Here is a 17,268-nt window from a genome sequence, read left to right on the forward strand (position 1 = left end):
GCGGTTGTGCGCGGGCGTGCCAACACGGTCTACCGTGCGTTGAGATGGTGATGTGGATGAAAATGGTTAAGTGGTGCGCCTGTTTGGGTTCGACTCCTAATCAAACGATTGTGGCCAAGAAAGGAACTGATCTCGGCCATCAGGTTCACGGCCTGAGCTACAAGGCCGTTTAGTGGTGGTGTTGATGGTGGATCTTGGGCGTTGCTCCGGCGCGTTGCTCAGGGAGCGACGGTCGTATGATATATGGGGTGAATGAATGAGTAACAGAGATGGTGCTCCGGCGCCTTGAAAATCAAGGGTCGTATGATATATTGATGGACAGATTTTCCTTACAAACTAACACTACTCCTAGGAAAGCGAATAAAGATATTGAAAGTGCATTACAGGAAAATATAATTTGCTCCGTGGAAGGCTTTGGTTTGGTGTTTGAACCCTTTGAATGTAGCTTGAACTTGGTATTTATAGGAAGAGTTCTTGGAGGAGTAATCGAGGCTGAAAATCTGCATGGTGGAGCCTGATCAAAGCAAGTGGGTAGTCCAATCGACATTTGGGATCGTGAAGTATGGTGGTGTGACCCCATAAATCCAGGTGAATCTCGGCCGCCGCCTTGATCGTGGGTTCTGCGCCTCTGGCCGTGGGGACGCATTTATTGTTCTGATAGTTGGTGACCTAATCTCTCAAGCTGCAAGAATTCTTGTGAGAATGTTTGCGTCTAATCACTCTGATTCCTATCACCAAATCCTGACTTCAATCACTTCCCACCTTCCCTCGTGCATTAAATGCTTATTCATGGCCAGTGGGTTTGCTGCAATAAACAGAGGCATTGCTTCATTAAATGAAGCGTGGGACCCTGCTGCCACTTGATGATCTGACTTTAGTACCTCTGGCCGAGATGATCATGCGTTCGCAACTTTTCCTTTGCTTTTTAGGAAGGCCAAACATCTTGGCGAAACGCCGCATTTTAGTTTCACGAGCAAGTGTTAGGGCCGAGAAAATGGGCTCCTTCGGTCAGTTCATGGCCGTGATTTATTAGGCACAAACAGTTTATTTATTTGATTGTACCGTTGAAGTTTATCTAATGAAGTTTATCTTTGATAAGATGTTTAATTTTGCAAGGGAAAATGGACCTAATTAATGTACTTCTTGTATATTAACTTGGGGGTAATTAAATTTGAAAAATAAATTCACCAATGATTATTTTAGACGATGTGTCATTCAATTTGGAATTAAATTAAGAGGGGTGTATTCAATTTAGATTTTAAAAGATTTTGTTTGTGCCTAATAAATCACGGCCATGAGCTGGCCAAAGGAGTCCCCTTTCTCGGCCCCGGCACTTGCTCGTAAAACTGAAACGCAACGTTTCAACAAAGTGCTTTGCCTTCCTGAAAACAAAAGAAAAATGCCAAGGCATGATCATCTCGGCCTCGAGTGCAGGCCGAGGCCGAGGCCAAGCAAAATCGCGGTCAGAAATATTAAAGTCAGATCATCACGTGATAGCAGGGACCCATGCTTCATTTAATGAAGTAGCGTCTGTTTAATGCAGCAAACCCACTGGCCACAAATAAGCATTTAATGAATGAGGGAAGGTGGGAAGTGACTGAAGTCAGGTTGTGGCGACAGAAGACAGAGTGATTAGACGTAGACATTCTCACAAGAATTCTAGCAGCTTGAGAGATTAGGTCACCAGCTATCAGAGCAATAAATGCGTCTCCACGGCCAGCTGCGCAGAAACCACGATTAGGGCGGCGGCCGAGATTCACCAGGATTTATGGGGTCACACCACCATGCTTCACGATCCCACATGTCGATTGGACACCCACTTGCGCTAATCAGACTCCACTATGCGTAAATTCAGCCTCGATTACTCATCCAGGAACTCTTCCTATAAATACAAGGCTCGAGCTACATTCAACGGGTTCAAACACCAAACCAAAGCCTCCCACGGAGCAACTTATTTTTTCCTGTAATGCACTTTCAATATCTTTACTTGCTTTCCTAGGAGTAGTGTTAGACTGTAAGGAAAATTCATTCATCAATATATCATACGACCCTTGATTTTCAAGGCGCCGGAGCACCATCTCTGTTGTTCGTTCCCTCACCCCATATATCATACGACCGTCGTTCCTTGAGCGACGCGCCGGAGCACCGCCCAAAACCCACCACCAACACCATCACTCAACGGCCTTGTAGTTCAGGCCGTGAACCTAACAGCCGAGACTAGTTCCTCTCTCGGCTACAATCGTTTGATTAGAAGACGAGTTCAAACAGGCGCATCACTGATCCATCTTACACTCATCAACATCTCGACGCACAGTAGACCGTGCTGGCACGCCCGCGCACAACCGCACCGCACCCGAAAGCAGGAAACCGCATATCAACGCACATCCCCTCGGCCCTGAACTCCAGGCCGTAAGATTTGCGCGGCAGACAGATTTTAAAGAAGTTTAAAAGTTTAGGTGTATTCAATTACGATTTTATAGAAGTCTATTCAATTCAAACTTTTTAAACTCCATTCAAATTTGGATGTATTCAATCACGACTTTAAAAGACTTCATAAAAGTTTGGGTGTATTCAAAAACTCATTGATTTTAAAGGAAATACAAAAAGTGGTGGATTTCGTTTGATAATAGACTAATTTTAGGCCATTACAAATCTTTGCTTCCCCTTAGAGATTTTGATAGCTATATTATTTTTATTCTCAAGATATGATTTCACCACTTCTACTACCACCACTTTATCAAGACTATCACCATAGCCGCTACTGCCACTACCACCACAATCATCGTCGTTGCCGCCACCACCCCCATCACCACCACCAACGCCACCTCTAACACCACCCACCACTGCTCCCACTACCAACCCCACCATTACCCCCACCGCTACTACCACCAGCACCATCGTCACTGCCACTGCCACCACCTTCACCACCACCATTGACAAGACCCGCCCCGAATTCCTCAAAATCCGCGACGAATCTTTTGGTATTTTCGACATCATACCGATGCCGGGTCCACTTACGAAAGAGATGAGATTTCTACCAAAATTTCAGTAGAGTCTCCCCTAAAGAACGAACATTTCCCAAAAGTTTTAACCTGTTAAAACACAGTTACAACTCAACTAGCAGAATGCACAAGTTAAAAACATGCAATCTAAATAATAGGCCTCTGGCCTTACAATCAACCCTAACATGGGTGATAACAGAACATAACTAATAGAATTCATTTCACAAACAAAACAGAGTTCAACATAAGTAGAAATAGATAAAGATTGGCTTACCCAAGCTTGGGCTTTAGGTCACCGACAACTTCCAAACCAACTTAACAACTCTAATAAAAATGATTCAATCCCAATGACCAAATTAAAGTCCACAAAAATATGGTTTATCTTGCGGCTGCACCTGGGTGAGACCCCAGGCTACCTACATACCCTTACTGAGGGATCAAGCCACACGTAGTTCTTCGATCAATAGTGAACAGATAACATACAATTATATTTAGTAATAACAAGTAAATTTTAGAATCATCTTTTCCCTTTAACTAAAATCGCAATATCTCAGCCGATGAACAACATACCTATTTTTCTATACTCACTCTATACTTAACACTCATAACTCAACGACCCTATCACTTGAACAATGCACATATGTTAAGCACAATTCTTTTAAACATTGCTCTTTTGCCCGATATAGTATAATAATCATTATCCTTGGCCCCGTTACTTTACTACACATCAAAGAGTCCAACGCCACGCGTAGTAAAGTAACAGTGATCATAATGTCCGGATCCTTTACCACATGCCAGAATAATCCAACGCCACGTGTGGCCCAACCAAACCATGTCCTACGTGCACAGACTGCTTTATCACACGACGGAAAATCCAATGCCACGGGTGATAAAGTACTAACATAACGAAATGTGCCCACACGCCAGATAATCCAACGCCACGTGTGGGTACAGTAACCCGGGAAGGTACATATCCTGATGCATAATTTCAATTTCCAAACAAATTGTTTCCTTCCTTGTTGAAAACCAAAATAAAACCTTAATTAAGAACAAGCACCAAATCTAAATAAGCCCACTCGATTTTATTAATATTCTAAACAATTTTCAAACACTTAGGAAATACATAATCTCTGAAAATCTCATAAGACAAGATAAATAAATCCAAAACACCATAACATAGACAAAATCACCATAATCCTATATAAATAATATTACTAGCATTAATAATAATAGAAAAAATAATAAGCATTCCCATACTGACATCAAACCCTTCTATCAAGCCATAAGTGAATTATATAATAATCATTAAAGTAAAACAATAATAATAATAATAATAATAATAATAATAATAATAATAATAATAATAATAATAATAACAATAATAATAATATATAAACGGAAAGTCTCGTGTCATATGGTAAAGGCTGGAACCAAACCGATAGCCCACTTTTATAACCTCATTAACCAATGTATCCATTACCAAACAAATCAATTTCCACAAAGTACTATATTCCACAATTAAAATAATAGACTTTCATAAACAACCCACTGTCACTCAATCCACGTACTTTAATGATAAATAATAACCCTTAGAGATCCCATATCCTCATTAAGCCAAATTAACTCAATGTTAAATCAAAACTCAATTCTGCAAGAAATTCCATAGCTTAAATTATCAAAATAATGTCCGAGAATTCCCTACGATACTATGACACAATCTCACAATCCCAACATAACCAAAGTAACTCAAATAACAGTCAAGTCTCGTTTATAAGGTTGTTCTAGTACTTCTCGAAGGGTGAAACTACTTCGGAAGACTCACGGTCAACCGGGCCTGTGGGGACCACGGCCTTCGATTTTCGATCCGAAAGTTCCTACCGATTCAACAAAGTTTACCATACAAGTCCAACAATTTTGTTCCGAATCGAACGGTCGGATCGCTCACTATCGCATGATCAAACAATCACAATTTTACCTAACCTTTGAATCATTGAATCGGAGCATCCAGGACTCCGATTCTAGATCCGCAAATTCCAACACGATCCTAGAAGTACCTAGATCAACATATTCGGAAATGGGGTCGATCCAACGGTCCAAACATATTGAACCCGGATAACGCCTAATATGCGTAATCCAATCGACCGTCAAATGGTGATCAAATTCAAATCCGAGCATACTGTTGTGTTCGGGACAACATGAGGATCATTTAAGGACCCAATGGCCCTCCACAAAGTGTCCCACGGGCCGCCACACTAGTCGGCATCGCGTGCGTGCCCAGAGTAAATTCCGCGGTCGGAAAATCTCCAAACCGCCAGTCAAGACCTATGCCAAAAGATTCATCTCAACTAGGGGAATGTTTTTTGGTCTTGGCTGCGGGGCCAAAAACCAGCCGGAACTACCCAAAAACTCAATCAAAAAGCTGGCCAATTTAAATTTTAAAAATCGATCTCCCAAACTCAAAATCCATACATGATACATATACCAATAGCTAGAGCATAGGGAGAGGTTGAAAATTAGTACCTGGATCGACAGAAATCGTCGTCGAAATTGCCGAAATCGGAGGCTGAAATTTCCAAAGAGATCCACCCCATTATCGCGCTCCAGCGCGGCCATCAGTGGCTGTCAAGACTGGGCTCCGGCCTAGACGTGATCGCCAGTCTCTTGTCGTCAATTTCCCATCGGTCCCACACCTTGGCGTCGTCAGACGATGACGATCTCCTCCCAAAACTGCCCCCCCCCCCCCCTCTTCCCCCATCGCATTTGCAGAGAAGAGTCAGGGAAAGAGAGTTGGAAGGGGAGGGGGTCCATGCGCGCGTGCCTGCTCCAAAACTGAGTTTCCCTTTTGTATTTTTAACAGTTTTTAAAATTCCCAATATACCCGTTTAATTTTTAGACATTTTCAAGTTCGTTCCAACTTGAAATTGAGCGTGCCGCGCGTCAACGAACTCATTTCGACGAGCTCGACACAACGATGTAACTCAATTCCCCAAATTCTTTTCCAAACAAAAAGTGACTATCATGACCTTACTCGAGGACAAAATTGTAATTTCTTAATTAAATAAATCAAATAATTTAAATAGATTTAGTAAATGGTTAAAATTGGGTTGGGATGTTACAACCGCCACCACCTTTACCCCCACCTCCACCACCACTACTACCCCTAACAGGACCCGACTCAAATTCCACTTTGGAATCCGAGCCGAACCCTATGCATGTCTGTTTGGGCCTAATTTGACACACCTAGTCCGAAAAATCAAAAGCTCATATCAATTTTGGACAGCCACCAACATTCCTTAAATAAATAGGCCAAGATTACACACTCAGCCCAACATTGGAGGCCCAGAAACTATCAAACATCGAGGATGACTTGGGCTTGGCATGTTCAAAGTGAAGAAAGATGAGCCCAAAAAGAAACAGATCCTCGTGACCTACTGACTTGGAAAAGTCAGCAATTTCAACTGGGATTGATAAGGAGTTAATAAGGGCAGGTATAAAAGAAGGACATCTCTGAAAACTCTGCCACCAGAAGATCAAATCACTTTTGTATATTCAGAGATATTTTTCTGCTCCAAAGAAGGTACCATTTTCAAGGGATACGCAGACTATGTTTTCTATAAATAAATAAATAAAATAAAAAAAAGATAAGCAGGAAGCAGGGAGTTGTTCAAAACTGAAAAATCAAACTTACCATCGCAGTTTGAAACTCGTACAAGAGCAGTTAAATTGGAAGAAGGGATAGGTTTCCCATAAAAAAAACACAGGGAATTGATTGCCTCAGGAATTGACTACTGAGGACTTATTTGCCAGAATTGATAAAACCTCCTTTTTCCTTTGCATATAAAATGAAAGATCTTTTGAGAATTTTTGCCGCCCATTATTAAAAGAATTAGAACCCCCAATCCAAAACATTTCTTATAAATATAGGAGAGGATGAACAGAGCAGGAGGCATCAAAAATCAAACAACCAAGAAATCAGTCAAAAGACAAAAACTCAAAATGATCACTTGATCTCAAAGAACCTTCAGACAAACTGAGGCAACCAAAAGCTCATTCAGCCACAAGAAAGAAGCCATATACAAATCGAAACTTCCAGTCTCAGACTTAGAAAAAGTCATTCAAAACGAGATTTCTCTCGTTACAAATTTGGTTCAGCAAAAGCCAAAACAAGCAGAGTCTAGGTTTCTTTTACAAATATGAAAACCTTAACAAATTTATGGAGAGCCCTGACCAAGCAGAACAGGTACCACAGTGCAGTTCCAACTCAGTAATCCTCAAGTCCAGCCACTTCTGCCCCTTTTCAGACTGAATAGGCCGCAATTCTGCCCACTCAAAAAGCCTTCCAGGGTTTGAAATAGATTAAAGCTCTCCCAAACTTGAACTTTGGTATCGATTTACAACTAAAGCTTAGCAGTTGAAGTTGTGGACAGTCAAGTCTAGCATAGGCATACCCAGTCCAGTCCGGGTCAGAAGCTTCTATCCAGGCAAAAATGGAAGTCCAGCCTTCTTTTTGTCTTTCTAGAGTTGATTCTTTCGTTTTGAGTTTTGTAAAAGGCAGTTCTGCCTTAAAACAGTTCATTTTCTTACTATTTATTTTGGCTAGAACTACCAATCGTGTACTGTGAAAAATTATGAAGTCCTCACCAATCTGAGGTAGGAAAAGAACTTACTTGGGAGATATTCCTTACCCAAATTTACATTCGCTTGTTTAGAAATCAATAACTTGGGGCGCAAGTTATCCATTTCAAAAGTCTGCTAGGATTTTTCATTGCTAGCAGTGGCACGCTCGCACACTAAAGAAAGTTAACTTGTTGACCAGTCATTGGTTTTCGAGGAAATGGGGAACTTTACCCTACCATCACAGAAGCAAACATCAAACGGGTGAACAATTTTGGCACACCCAGTGGGACTTCTCAGTATATATACTCTCAGTGGGACTTTTCATATGAATATTGGAAGTTCTAGCCAGAATACACGTTGCGCAATGGAAAGAAACCAAGCAGCTCTCCGGGAAGGACTAGAGTCAGAAGAAAGTGATGCCAGGTAGTTAGCCCATGGCAGTACCGGGAGTAGACGTTGCAGGGTGACCGTGTGGCTGCCATGGCCAGAATTCAAAACCCTGATGTTGTGGTCCAGCCGCTAGACCTCCCTTACGGACCTCCACCAGGACTGGCGTGGCCATATCAAGAGAACCCTCTCATCGCACAGATAGCTGGAATACCAGGACCTGGAGAGGTCCAGGCTGGACAGAGGGGAGGAGCCCTTCCTGTCCAGGAGCATGAAGTTCCAGTCAGGCCAGAGGGCCCTGCACCAGTTCAGGTTCCCCAAAATCAGCCAGAACCTCCACCTATTTAACAACCTGTGGCCCCACGTGATCAACCCTTGCCACTTCTTCATGAAGCACCAACTGTGTTGCCCTACAGACGTAGAAGGATGGACCCCAATCCATTCCCTCCACCAGCAAGGGCCAGAAGAGGCAGAGGGGGGATCAACCCCTTTGCCAACAATGATAGGAGCAGACCGAGGGCAAACTGGAGGAATCATCCAGATTATGAAGAAGAGGAAGAACACAGGGAGGAAGCTCTGCCCAGGCCATATAGAATGGAGCATAGGGTTGACCACGACCAGCCAGAACAGGGGCAAAATCCGCACCCTGCTGTTTGCGCCTAATAAATCACGGCCATGAACTGACCTAAGGGGCCCTTTTTTCTCGGCCCTAACACTTGCTCGTGAAACTAAAATGCGGCGTTTCGCCAAGATGTTTGGCCTTCCTAAAAAGCAAAGGAAAAGTTGCGAAGGCATGATCATCTCGGCCTTGATTATAGGCCGAGGCCAAAGTCGAACAAAATCATGGCCAAAGGTACTAACGTCAGATCATCAAGTGGCAGTAGGGTCCCATGCTTCATTTAATGAAGCAATGCCTCTGTTTATTGCAGCAAACCCACTGGCCACGAATAAGCATTTAATGCACGAGGGAAGGTGGGAAGTGATTGAAGTCAGGATTTGGTGATAGGAATCAGAGTGATTAGACGCAGACATTCTCACAAGAATTCTTGCAGTTTGAGAGATTGGGTCACCAACTACCAGAACAATAAATGCGTCTCCACGACCAGAAGTGCAGAACCCACGATTAGGGCGGCGGCCGAGATTCACCGGGATTTATGGGGTCACACCACCATGCTTCACGATCCCAAATGTCGATTGGACTACCCACTTGCTCTAATCAGCTCCACCATGCAGATTTTTAGCCTCGATTACTCCTCCAAGAACACTTCCTATAAGTACAAGGCTCAAGCTACATTCACAGGGTTCAAACACCAAACAAAAGCCTCCCACGGAGCAAATTATACTTTCCTGTAATGCACTTTCAATATCTTTACTTGCTTTCCTAGGAGTAGTGTTAATTTGTAAGGAAAATCCATTCATCAATATATCATACGACCCTTGATTTTCAAGGCGCCGGAGCACCATCTCTGTTACCCATTCATTCACCCCATATATCATTCGACCGTCGCTCACTGAGCAGCGCGCCGGAGCACCGCCCAAAACCCACCATTTTCACCACCCCTAAACGGCCTTGTAGCTCAGGCCGTGAACCTAACAGCCGAGATCAGTTCCTCTCTCGGCTACAATCATTTGATTAGAAGATGAGTTCAAACAGGCACACCACTTGACCATTCTATCCACATCAACATCTCGACGCACGGTAGACCGTGCTGGCACGCCCGCGCACAACCGCACCGCATCCAAAACCAGGAAGCCACGTGTTAACGCACATCCCCTCGATCCGGAACCCCAGGCCGTGAGATTTGCGCAGCCGACACCTGTCAATGCTTTGAATGACATGGGGGCACTACAGAGAATGATCAGGGAGATGATGGAGCCTGAAGCCAGAAGTGGAGAAAGGCCCACCTACAGAAAGCCATATCCGCCTTATATAGATTAGATACCTCTATCCCCAGGTTTCAAGGTACCAAACTTCACCTTGTTTAACGGAGAGGATCCTCATGCTTCATCAGTTGAGCACATAGGCAGGTTCTCTATCCAATGCATAGCCATAGAAAATAACCCTCTGCTAAAATTGAGGCTTTTTGGAAATTCTCTCTCTGGACAAGCTTTTACCCAGTACACCAGTCTACCAGCTAACTCTGTTCAAACCTGGGAGCAAATGGAAAATGTCTTCCATGACTACTATTTCAGGATCCAGCCAGAAGTCACCATCAGTGATCTTGCTGCCCTCAAACAAAGTGAAGATGAACCTGCTCAGGACTTCATAACCAGATTCAGAAAGCACAAGATGAAATGTCGAATCCCTATGGAAGAAAGACACTTCATTCAGATGGCTCAAGCCACCCTTAAAATATTTTAGAGGAAAATATTTGATGGGATGCTGCTTGGAGATATGGCAGAACTGGCAGACAAAGCATCTAAATATGAGGAGCTGTTCAGGGAAGAACAACATAAGAGGAACTTTTCCAAAGGCACATACTAGAAGACCCCTTCTTCTTCAGTCCATCTGGTTGAGGTAGAATCAGAAGAAGACATAGAAGGCTCGGAGGAAAGAGAAATTGCAGTGGCAGAAATGGCAAAGTTAAAACACCCCATCAGCTGCAAAGCTCTTACAAAGCCACCAAAGGACTAGAAGCTGCCACCATTCACAGGAGGGTTTGTTCTAAACAAACCAACACAGAACAAGGTCTATTCCTTCGATCTAACCAAGGTTGATGCTTTGTTTGATGAGATGTTGCTACAGAAGGCAATAGAGACACCCCACAGGTTGCCCAAGCCAGAAGAACTCAAGGGCAGACAGTATTGCAGGTGGCACAATTCTTGGCACCATTCCACCAACAGTTGTGTTGTTTTCAGAGACGTCATACAGGAAGGAATAACAGCAGGAAGGTTAAAACTGGCGAAAAAACCTCCCTCAGTGACAACAGATCCTTTTCCCCAACCTCAAGTCAACATAGTCAACTTAAATTAGCCAGAACAGAAGAGAAACAAACCAGCAACAGAAGCTAGCTCCAGCAGGGGCAGAAGAGTCACAGGGGAGACTACTCAAAGGCCAAAGGCAACCATCTTGGTTGGGGTAGTGCTGTGCAGCAAGTGCAAGTGTGAAAGTGAGTTAGAAGTGACTCTGGATAGGCAGAGTCAGCCCACACCTAGCGTTTTTGACCGGATTGGAACATCATACCAACAAGGCCCAATTCCGGCTCCATCTAAAAACAGAGCCAGACAGAAGGACTATCTTAGGCCTGCTCAGCACAGCAGAAGAATGATAGAGCAGCCCAAGAAAGAAATACCAATTAAGTTGCCCGGGAATGACAAGCCTTTGGCAACTATCATAGAAGGCATATGGTATTCCGTTGGAAAAAGCGGTAGACCAACTATTGAGCTAACCAGAACTTAGAAGAGGAGAGTTCAAAGGCAATACTGTACCTTCCTCAGGAACAGGAATGACACACAGGTACTTCTAGAGACAAGTTCTGCCAGAAGAAGGAAGAATCCAGAAGTAGCTCCTCGGGCAAAACAAACAACACATCAACCACAAGAGTTGATGAAGACAGAATCTCCAGGCAGACCTTCCATCCATCCTGCCTCATCCTCAGTTGATCAGCTTGAACCTACACAAATTCGAGGTGAATCCGAACCTATTCCAGTAGAAGGACAAGAAGATTGGACTGAAGAATATGAAGAGGAGCAGTTGGACTATGAACCGTCTGCAGATGACCAGATTGGGCTCCTCGAAACAGGAGAACAAAAGGACTGGACAGAAGAGTATGGGGAAGAACAGATGGAGTATGATGGAGAACTAGATGAAGAAACTGACGCTTTTGGTGCATAATTGGAGAGCCTGTTGCAGGGTGATCTGGGCATTAACATGGTGTTCATCTTGCCAGAAAAATTCAGGGCGGTAGAAGGACAAGAAAACACTCTAGAGGGAGACGTGTTCTCCCAGGAAAGTTTTGAGTGCAGGTTGGCAGAAGTAGACGAGGCGCCAGAACAGCAAACACCTGCTGCCAAAACAGGTGGAGCTGCCATGAAACTGGCTGCAGAACAGCTTTGCTTCCCCAAACCAACCAAGGAAATGGCTAATCAACTCAGACCTCTGTTCATAACAGCAAACTTTGGGGGTATTCCTATTCCCAAGGTAATGGTAGATGGAGGTGCAGTCATTAATCTTCTGCCTCACAGATTGTTAAGCAAGATGGGCAGAACAGAGAAGGATCTAATTCCAACGCATTCGACTATCACCAACTTTGCTGGGGGCATCACTAAGGCTTATGGAATCCTGGATGTGGACGTCATAGTTGGAACCAAAGAGCTGAAGGTTGCATTCTTTGTGGTAGACACCACTTCTACCACTTACAATGCATTGCTCAACAGGGACTGGATTCACCAAAGCTTATGTGTTCCTTCCACTCTGCATCAGCAACTAGCCCTTTGGAATGAAGAAGGTTACATGGAGATAGTAGAGGCCAATCCACGACCATTTCTGCCCTCTGCCATGTGTTTTGAGGCAATGTATTATCATGATGACCTTGGTCCTTTCACGTTCCTTGGAGTCAATCAGAACAGCCCCCCCCCCCCATGGTGGCACGGCCCAGAGACTCATTGAAGATGGTCTAGCCAGTTCTCTAGAAGACTGGAATAGGCCTTTTGTTCTAAACCTCCAGAACTCTGATGTTTAGTCTCAATCAATAAGAAAAGGATCGAGCTGCAACAATCCAATCCATTACAAAAAGATTGTTGATATATTGGGGAGAAAGGAAGCTCTTTATGCAAAATCCAGCCATCAATATGGCAGAATTCACACATGAGAGCATTGAAGAATAAGAAGAGAGTTTACAGGAGGAAGTACTAGATTTTGCACCTGCAGCGCTAGATGACTCTTTACCAGAAGTGGAAGATCCATTACAGAAGATAAACTTAGGGACAGAAGAGGATCCAAGACCCACTTTTATTAGTGCACTGTTGAAAGAACCACTCAAGAGTGAAGTCATTGCACTTTTGCATGATTTTAGAGATTGTTTTGCTTGGCATTATCATGAGATGCCTGGATTAGACAGAAAGTTGGTAGAACACAAGCTGCCAATCAAAGAAGGCTACCTTCTAGTCAAACAGGCCAGAAGAAGAATGTCTATGGAGACAGAACTAAAAGTCAAGGAAGAAATAGAAAGGTTGCTCAAGGCAGGATTCATCAAACTAGCCATTTATGCTGATTGGCTAGCCAATATTGTGCCAGTTCTGAAGAGAAAAACAGGGGCAGTTAGGATCTGTGTGGATTACAGGAATCTAAATGAAGTATCCCCCATGGATGAATATGCTAGTAGATGGAGCTACTCATAACCAAATGCTATCTTTTATGGATGGCAACGCGGGATATAATCAGATTATGGTGGCAGAAGAAGACATCCATAAGACATCCTTCATGTGCCCAGGACATATAGGTGCTTTTGAATATATTGTAATGCCTTTTGGCTTAAGAAATGCAGGAGCCACTTATCAAAGAGCAATGAATTCTGTTTTCCATGATATGATAGGGCATTCTCTAGAGGTGTATATAGATGATGTGGTGATTAAATCCCCAGAAGAGAGAAATCATGTATCAAATCTAAGAAGGGCATTCCTAAGAATGAGACAACATAAATTGAAAATGAATCCCAAGAAATGTGTTTTTGGAGTTCAGGCAGGAAATTTCTTAGGTTTCTTGGTCAACCAAAGGGGCATAGAAATTGACAAGAATAAAGCAAAATCCATAACAGAAGCTCTACCACCTCGGAACAAGAAAGAGCTGCAGAGTCTCCTAGGAAAAATTAACTTTCTAAGGAGATTCATATCCAATTCTGCAGGAAAAATCCAGCCCTTCTCCTCCTTGCTAAGGTTGAAGCAAGAATAGACTTTTAAGTGGGAAGAACAGCACCAACAGGCTTTTGAGGAAATCAAGCACTACCTCTCAAATCCACTAGTTCTGTCCCCACCAAAGAGAGGCAGACCGCTCAAACTCTATGTGTCTGCATCGGAAGTATCCATTGGGAGTCTATTAGTTCAAGATAACAAGGAAGGGAAGGAACAGGCAGTCTACTATTTGAGCATAACTCAGACATAAGTAGAAAGGAAATATTCTGCAATTGAACAGGCAGTCTAGCCTGTGAAACTCAAACACTACATGCTGCCATTCACCATCTACATCATTGCCAAGATAGACCTAATCAAATACATGCTAACAAGGCCGATGTTGAGAGGCAGAATTGGAAAATGGACTCTGGCTTTGACAGAATTTGCTTTCAGATATGTTCCTCAGAAAGCTGTCAAAGGACAAGCTGTAGCAGATTTCCTAGCCGATCATCCAGGAGAAGAAATTGAAAATATGGATTCTTTGATATAGCAAATGCAGATCTGTTGACTAAAGCTCATGCTTGCCTTAACAATCCCATCTATTCGATTCACCTCACACCTTGGAAGCTGTACTTTGATGGATCAAAAACTGATGTAGCCTCTGGGGCAGGGATTGTTTTGGAGGAGCCACTGGGGATCAGACACTGTTATTCTTTCCAGTTAGATTTCCATATGCACCAACGACAGGGCTGAATATGAAGCGTTAATCATTGGCCTCGAAATGCTGGTGGAATTAAGGATCCGGTCTGTGGAAATCCTAGGAGATTCTATGCTTGTGTTAAAACAGATTGCTGGAGAATACAAGTGTCTAAATCCTTCTCTAGCTGTCTATTTAGTGGCAGCCAAGAATCTTTTGACAGAATTCAGGGAAGCTACTTGGGAACATATCCCAAGAGAAGAAAACTTTGCAGCCAATGAATTGGCTCAGGTAGCAACAGGGATACAAATGCCTGAAAACTGTGTGCAAAGGATTATCAAGGTAGGAAAGAAAAGTCTACCATCTGTTCTGACCAGAGGAATGGAGATAGATGTCAATTCTGCCATAATCACTGAAGATGACTGGAGAATTCCCATCATAAATTACTTGCAGTATCCAACCCTGCCTTCTGAGAAGAGAGTCAGAATCATGGCTTTAAACTACCTTATGTGGAATGGAGATTTGGTCCGAAAAGGCAAAGATGAGGTACTGCTAAGGTGCCTGGGAAAGAAAGAATACATGAAGGTCATGGGAGAGACCCATGAAGGAATCTGTGGAGCACATCAAGGTGGAAGAAAAATGTGTTGGTTAATTAGGAGGTATGGCTACTTCTGGCCAACCATGATGAAAGATTGCATTGATTATTCCAAGGGATGTGAGGCTTGTTAAAGATAGCCTCCTTCAGTTCCTATGAATCCAGTAGTCAAGCCATGGCCATTCAGAGGATAGGCAATGGATCTCATTGGCAAGATCTATCCAGCCAGTAGCAAGCAGCATTGTTTTATCATTGTAGTTATAGACTATTTCACCAAATGGGTGGAAGCCAAGCCTGTTAAATCCACTACATCTCCAGAGATCATCACCTTTATAAAAGAGCAGATTATACAGAGGTTTGGCATTCCAGAATCAATCACAACTGACAGGGGATCTTCTTTCATATTTGGAGAAATGCTAGATATGGCAGAAGCATTCAAATTCGAACTACTTCAATCCACTCCTTATTATGCTCAAGTTAATGGGCAGGCAGAATCAAGTAACAAGGTGATCATCAACATTATGAGGAAAATGCTTGAGAAAAATCCAAAGCAGTGGCATGAGAAGTTATCAGAAACTCTATGGGCATATAGGACTTCAAAAAGAGAGGCAACTGGCATGATACGTATGCTCTAACTTATGGTCATGATGCAATTTTGCCTATGGAGATAGCAGTCCAATCTCTCAGAATTACCCATCAACACAGTTTGATTGGAGAAGACTACTCTCAAGCCATGCTGCTAGAACTAGAAGGATTGGATGCAAGTAGGATTGATACCCTCAATAAACTCTTAGCAGGAAAACAGGCTGTATCAAGGGCCTACAACGAAAGAGTTAAAAACAAGAGTTTTGAAGAAGGAGAAATAAGTCTGGAAGGCAGTTCTGCCCCTTGGAACGCACATAGCTGGTTATGGAAAGTGGTCACCAATATGGGAAGGGCCTTTCATAATTAAGCAAATCCTCGGATTGGGGGCATACAGATTACAAGATCGAAATGGAGATGTTCATGCTGCACCAATCAATGGCAAATGGTTAAAGAAATTCTATCCAACTATGTGGGATTCGCAAGTTGTGCAGACAGATCCTGGAATAGAGAGACAACAAAATGAAACTGTTGTTTAAAATTCTATTCAGAATTTATTTTGTGATATAGTTTGTTAAGTACTTTTTATTTTTTCTGCTTTCTTTTATTTTGTCAAGAGAAATCAAAAAAATTCCACAAAAATAAATAACTTTTATTTAAATATAGTCACTCTCGTGACTAAATTGTTTATTACAGGTCTAAATTTAAAATTAAAACCCTAATTTCTTAATGGTCTCCTGCTAGCTAGCTTTCTTGATAGAAAGTTCATTTTGAAGCAGCACCCCCTGATGGATTGAAGCCTCTGCAATTTCCAAAGCTAGCTTGGAAACTGAAATCATGCTCTGCACGAGGAAGGTAGCCTTGGTCTTAGAACTCAGTCCAGCCCCGAGCCTGCTCTGCACCTCCCTGCATTCTACCAACTATTTTTTAAGCTCTTCAATTTGCTTCTCCAGCTTGTCTGCAATGGCTTTGGCCTCCTTGTATCCCGCAACCATTTGGTCTAGTTCGGCCATCTGTTTTGCGTAATCAGCCAAGTTGGCTTCATGAGTGGCCTTGTAGAACTCAGAGGTTTTGAAGGTGGGCTTGATATCCTCATAGCAGTCGTGAAGGTTGAGCACATCTCTGGCCAAACCGAGGCTCATCTCAAGTATAGGCTTAGGAGCCATGTTCTGTCTGTGCAGTAGGTCCAGATCCTTCATCAACTGGTCAACAGCCTCCCTATTTTCATCCAGTTCCAGCTTAGTGGATTGCCAGATCTTCACCCTCTCCATTGCCTCATTCACCACCTTGGACTTGGCCTTGCCATGAGTGGAACTGAGTTTCTCCAGCTTATCCAGCGGGGCATCTAGGTCCATGGCTTCAAACTCTACCAATTCTGGACCAGCAAAGGAAGCCGTGGTCGATAAACCTGGGAGGGAATGGATGGGCATCTGCAAAAAGGGATTGTAAATTAGCAACAGACAGAAGCAGGAAAGAAAGAGAGCCATGACACAGTAATACTTACAGCTATGATAGGAGGCTTCAGAGGACTGGTCATCACTGCCAATACCCCAGCAGTT

At 43.1% G+C, this 17,268-nt stretch overlaps 2 protein-coding genes across 2 annotated transcripts; both read left to right on the plus strand.

The window, feature by feature from the left end:
- The first annotated feature begins 11,877 nt into the window (after positions 1-11,877).
- On the plus strand, positions 11,878-13,346 carry LOC110745843 (uncharacterized). The gene is made up of 2 exons (XM_088247633.1): positions 11,878-12,516; positions 12,849-13,346. Exons 1-2 carry the CDS (start codon positions 11,878-11,880, stop codon positions 13,344-13,346), a joined length of 1,137 nt encoding a protein of 378 aa, XP_088103759.1.
- Positions 13,347-14,616: 1,270 nt separating this feature from the next.
- Positions 14,617-15,261, plus strand: LOC148297572 (uncharacterized). The gene has a single exon (XM_088247639.1). The coding sequence runs from the start codon at positions 14,617-14,619 to the stop codon at positions 15,259-15,261; it is 645 nt and encodes a 214-aa protein (XP_088103765.1).
- Positions 15,262-17,268: the final 2,007 nt, after the last annotated feature.

This window comes from Prunus avium, chromosome 1 (genome assembly GCF_965620075.1).
Source record: "Prunus avium chromosome 1, drPruAviu1.hap1.1, whole genome shotgun sequence".
NCBI classification, from domain to species: domain Eukaryota; kingdom Viridiplantae; phylum Streptophyta; class Magnoliopsida; order Rosales; family Rosaceae; genus Prunus; species Prunus avium.

Excerpts from the sequence above, each read along its gene's own strand:
- LOC148297572 (XM_088247639.1), top strand. The coding sequence starts at position 14,617 with ATGCTGGTGGAATTAAGGATCCGGTCTGTGGAAATCCTAGGAGATTCT.
- LOC110745843 (XM_088247633.1), top strand. The coding sequence starts at position 11,878 with ATGGTGTTCATCTTGCCAGAAAAATTCAGGGCGGTAGAAGGACAAGAA. Across the intron at positions 12,517-12,848 it reads CCTCTGCCATGTGTTTTGAG|GAGGAAGTACTAGATTTTGC; the intron begins GCAATGTATTAT and ends GAGAGTTTACAG.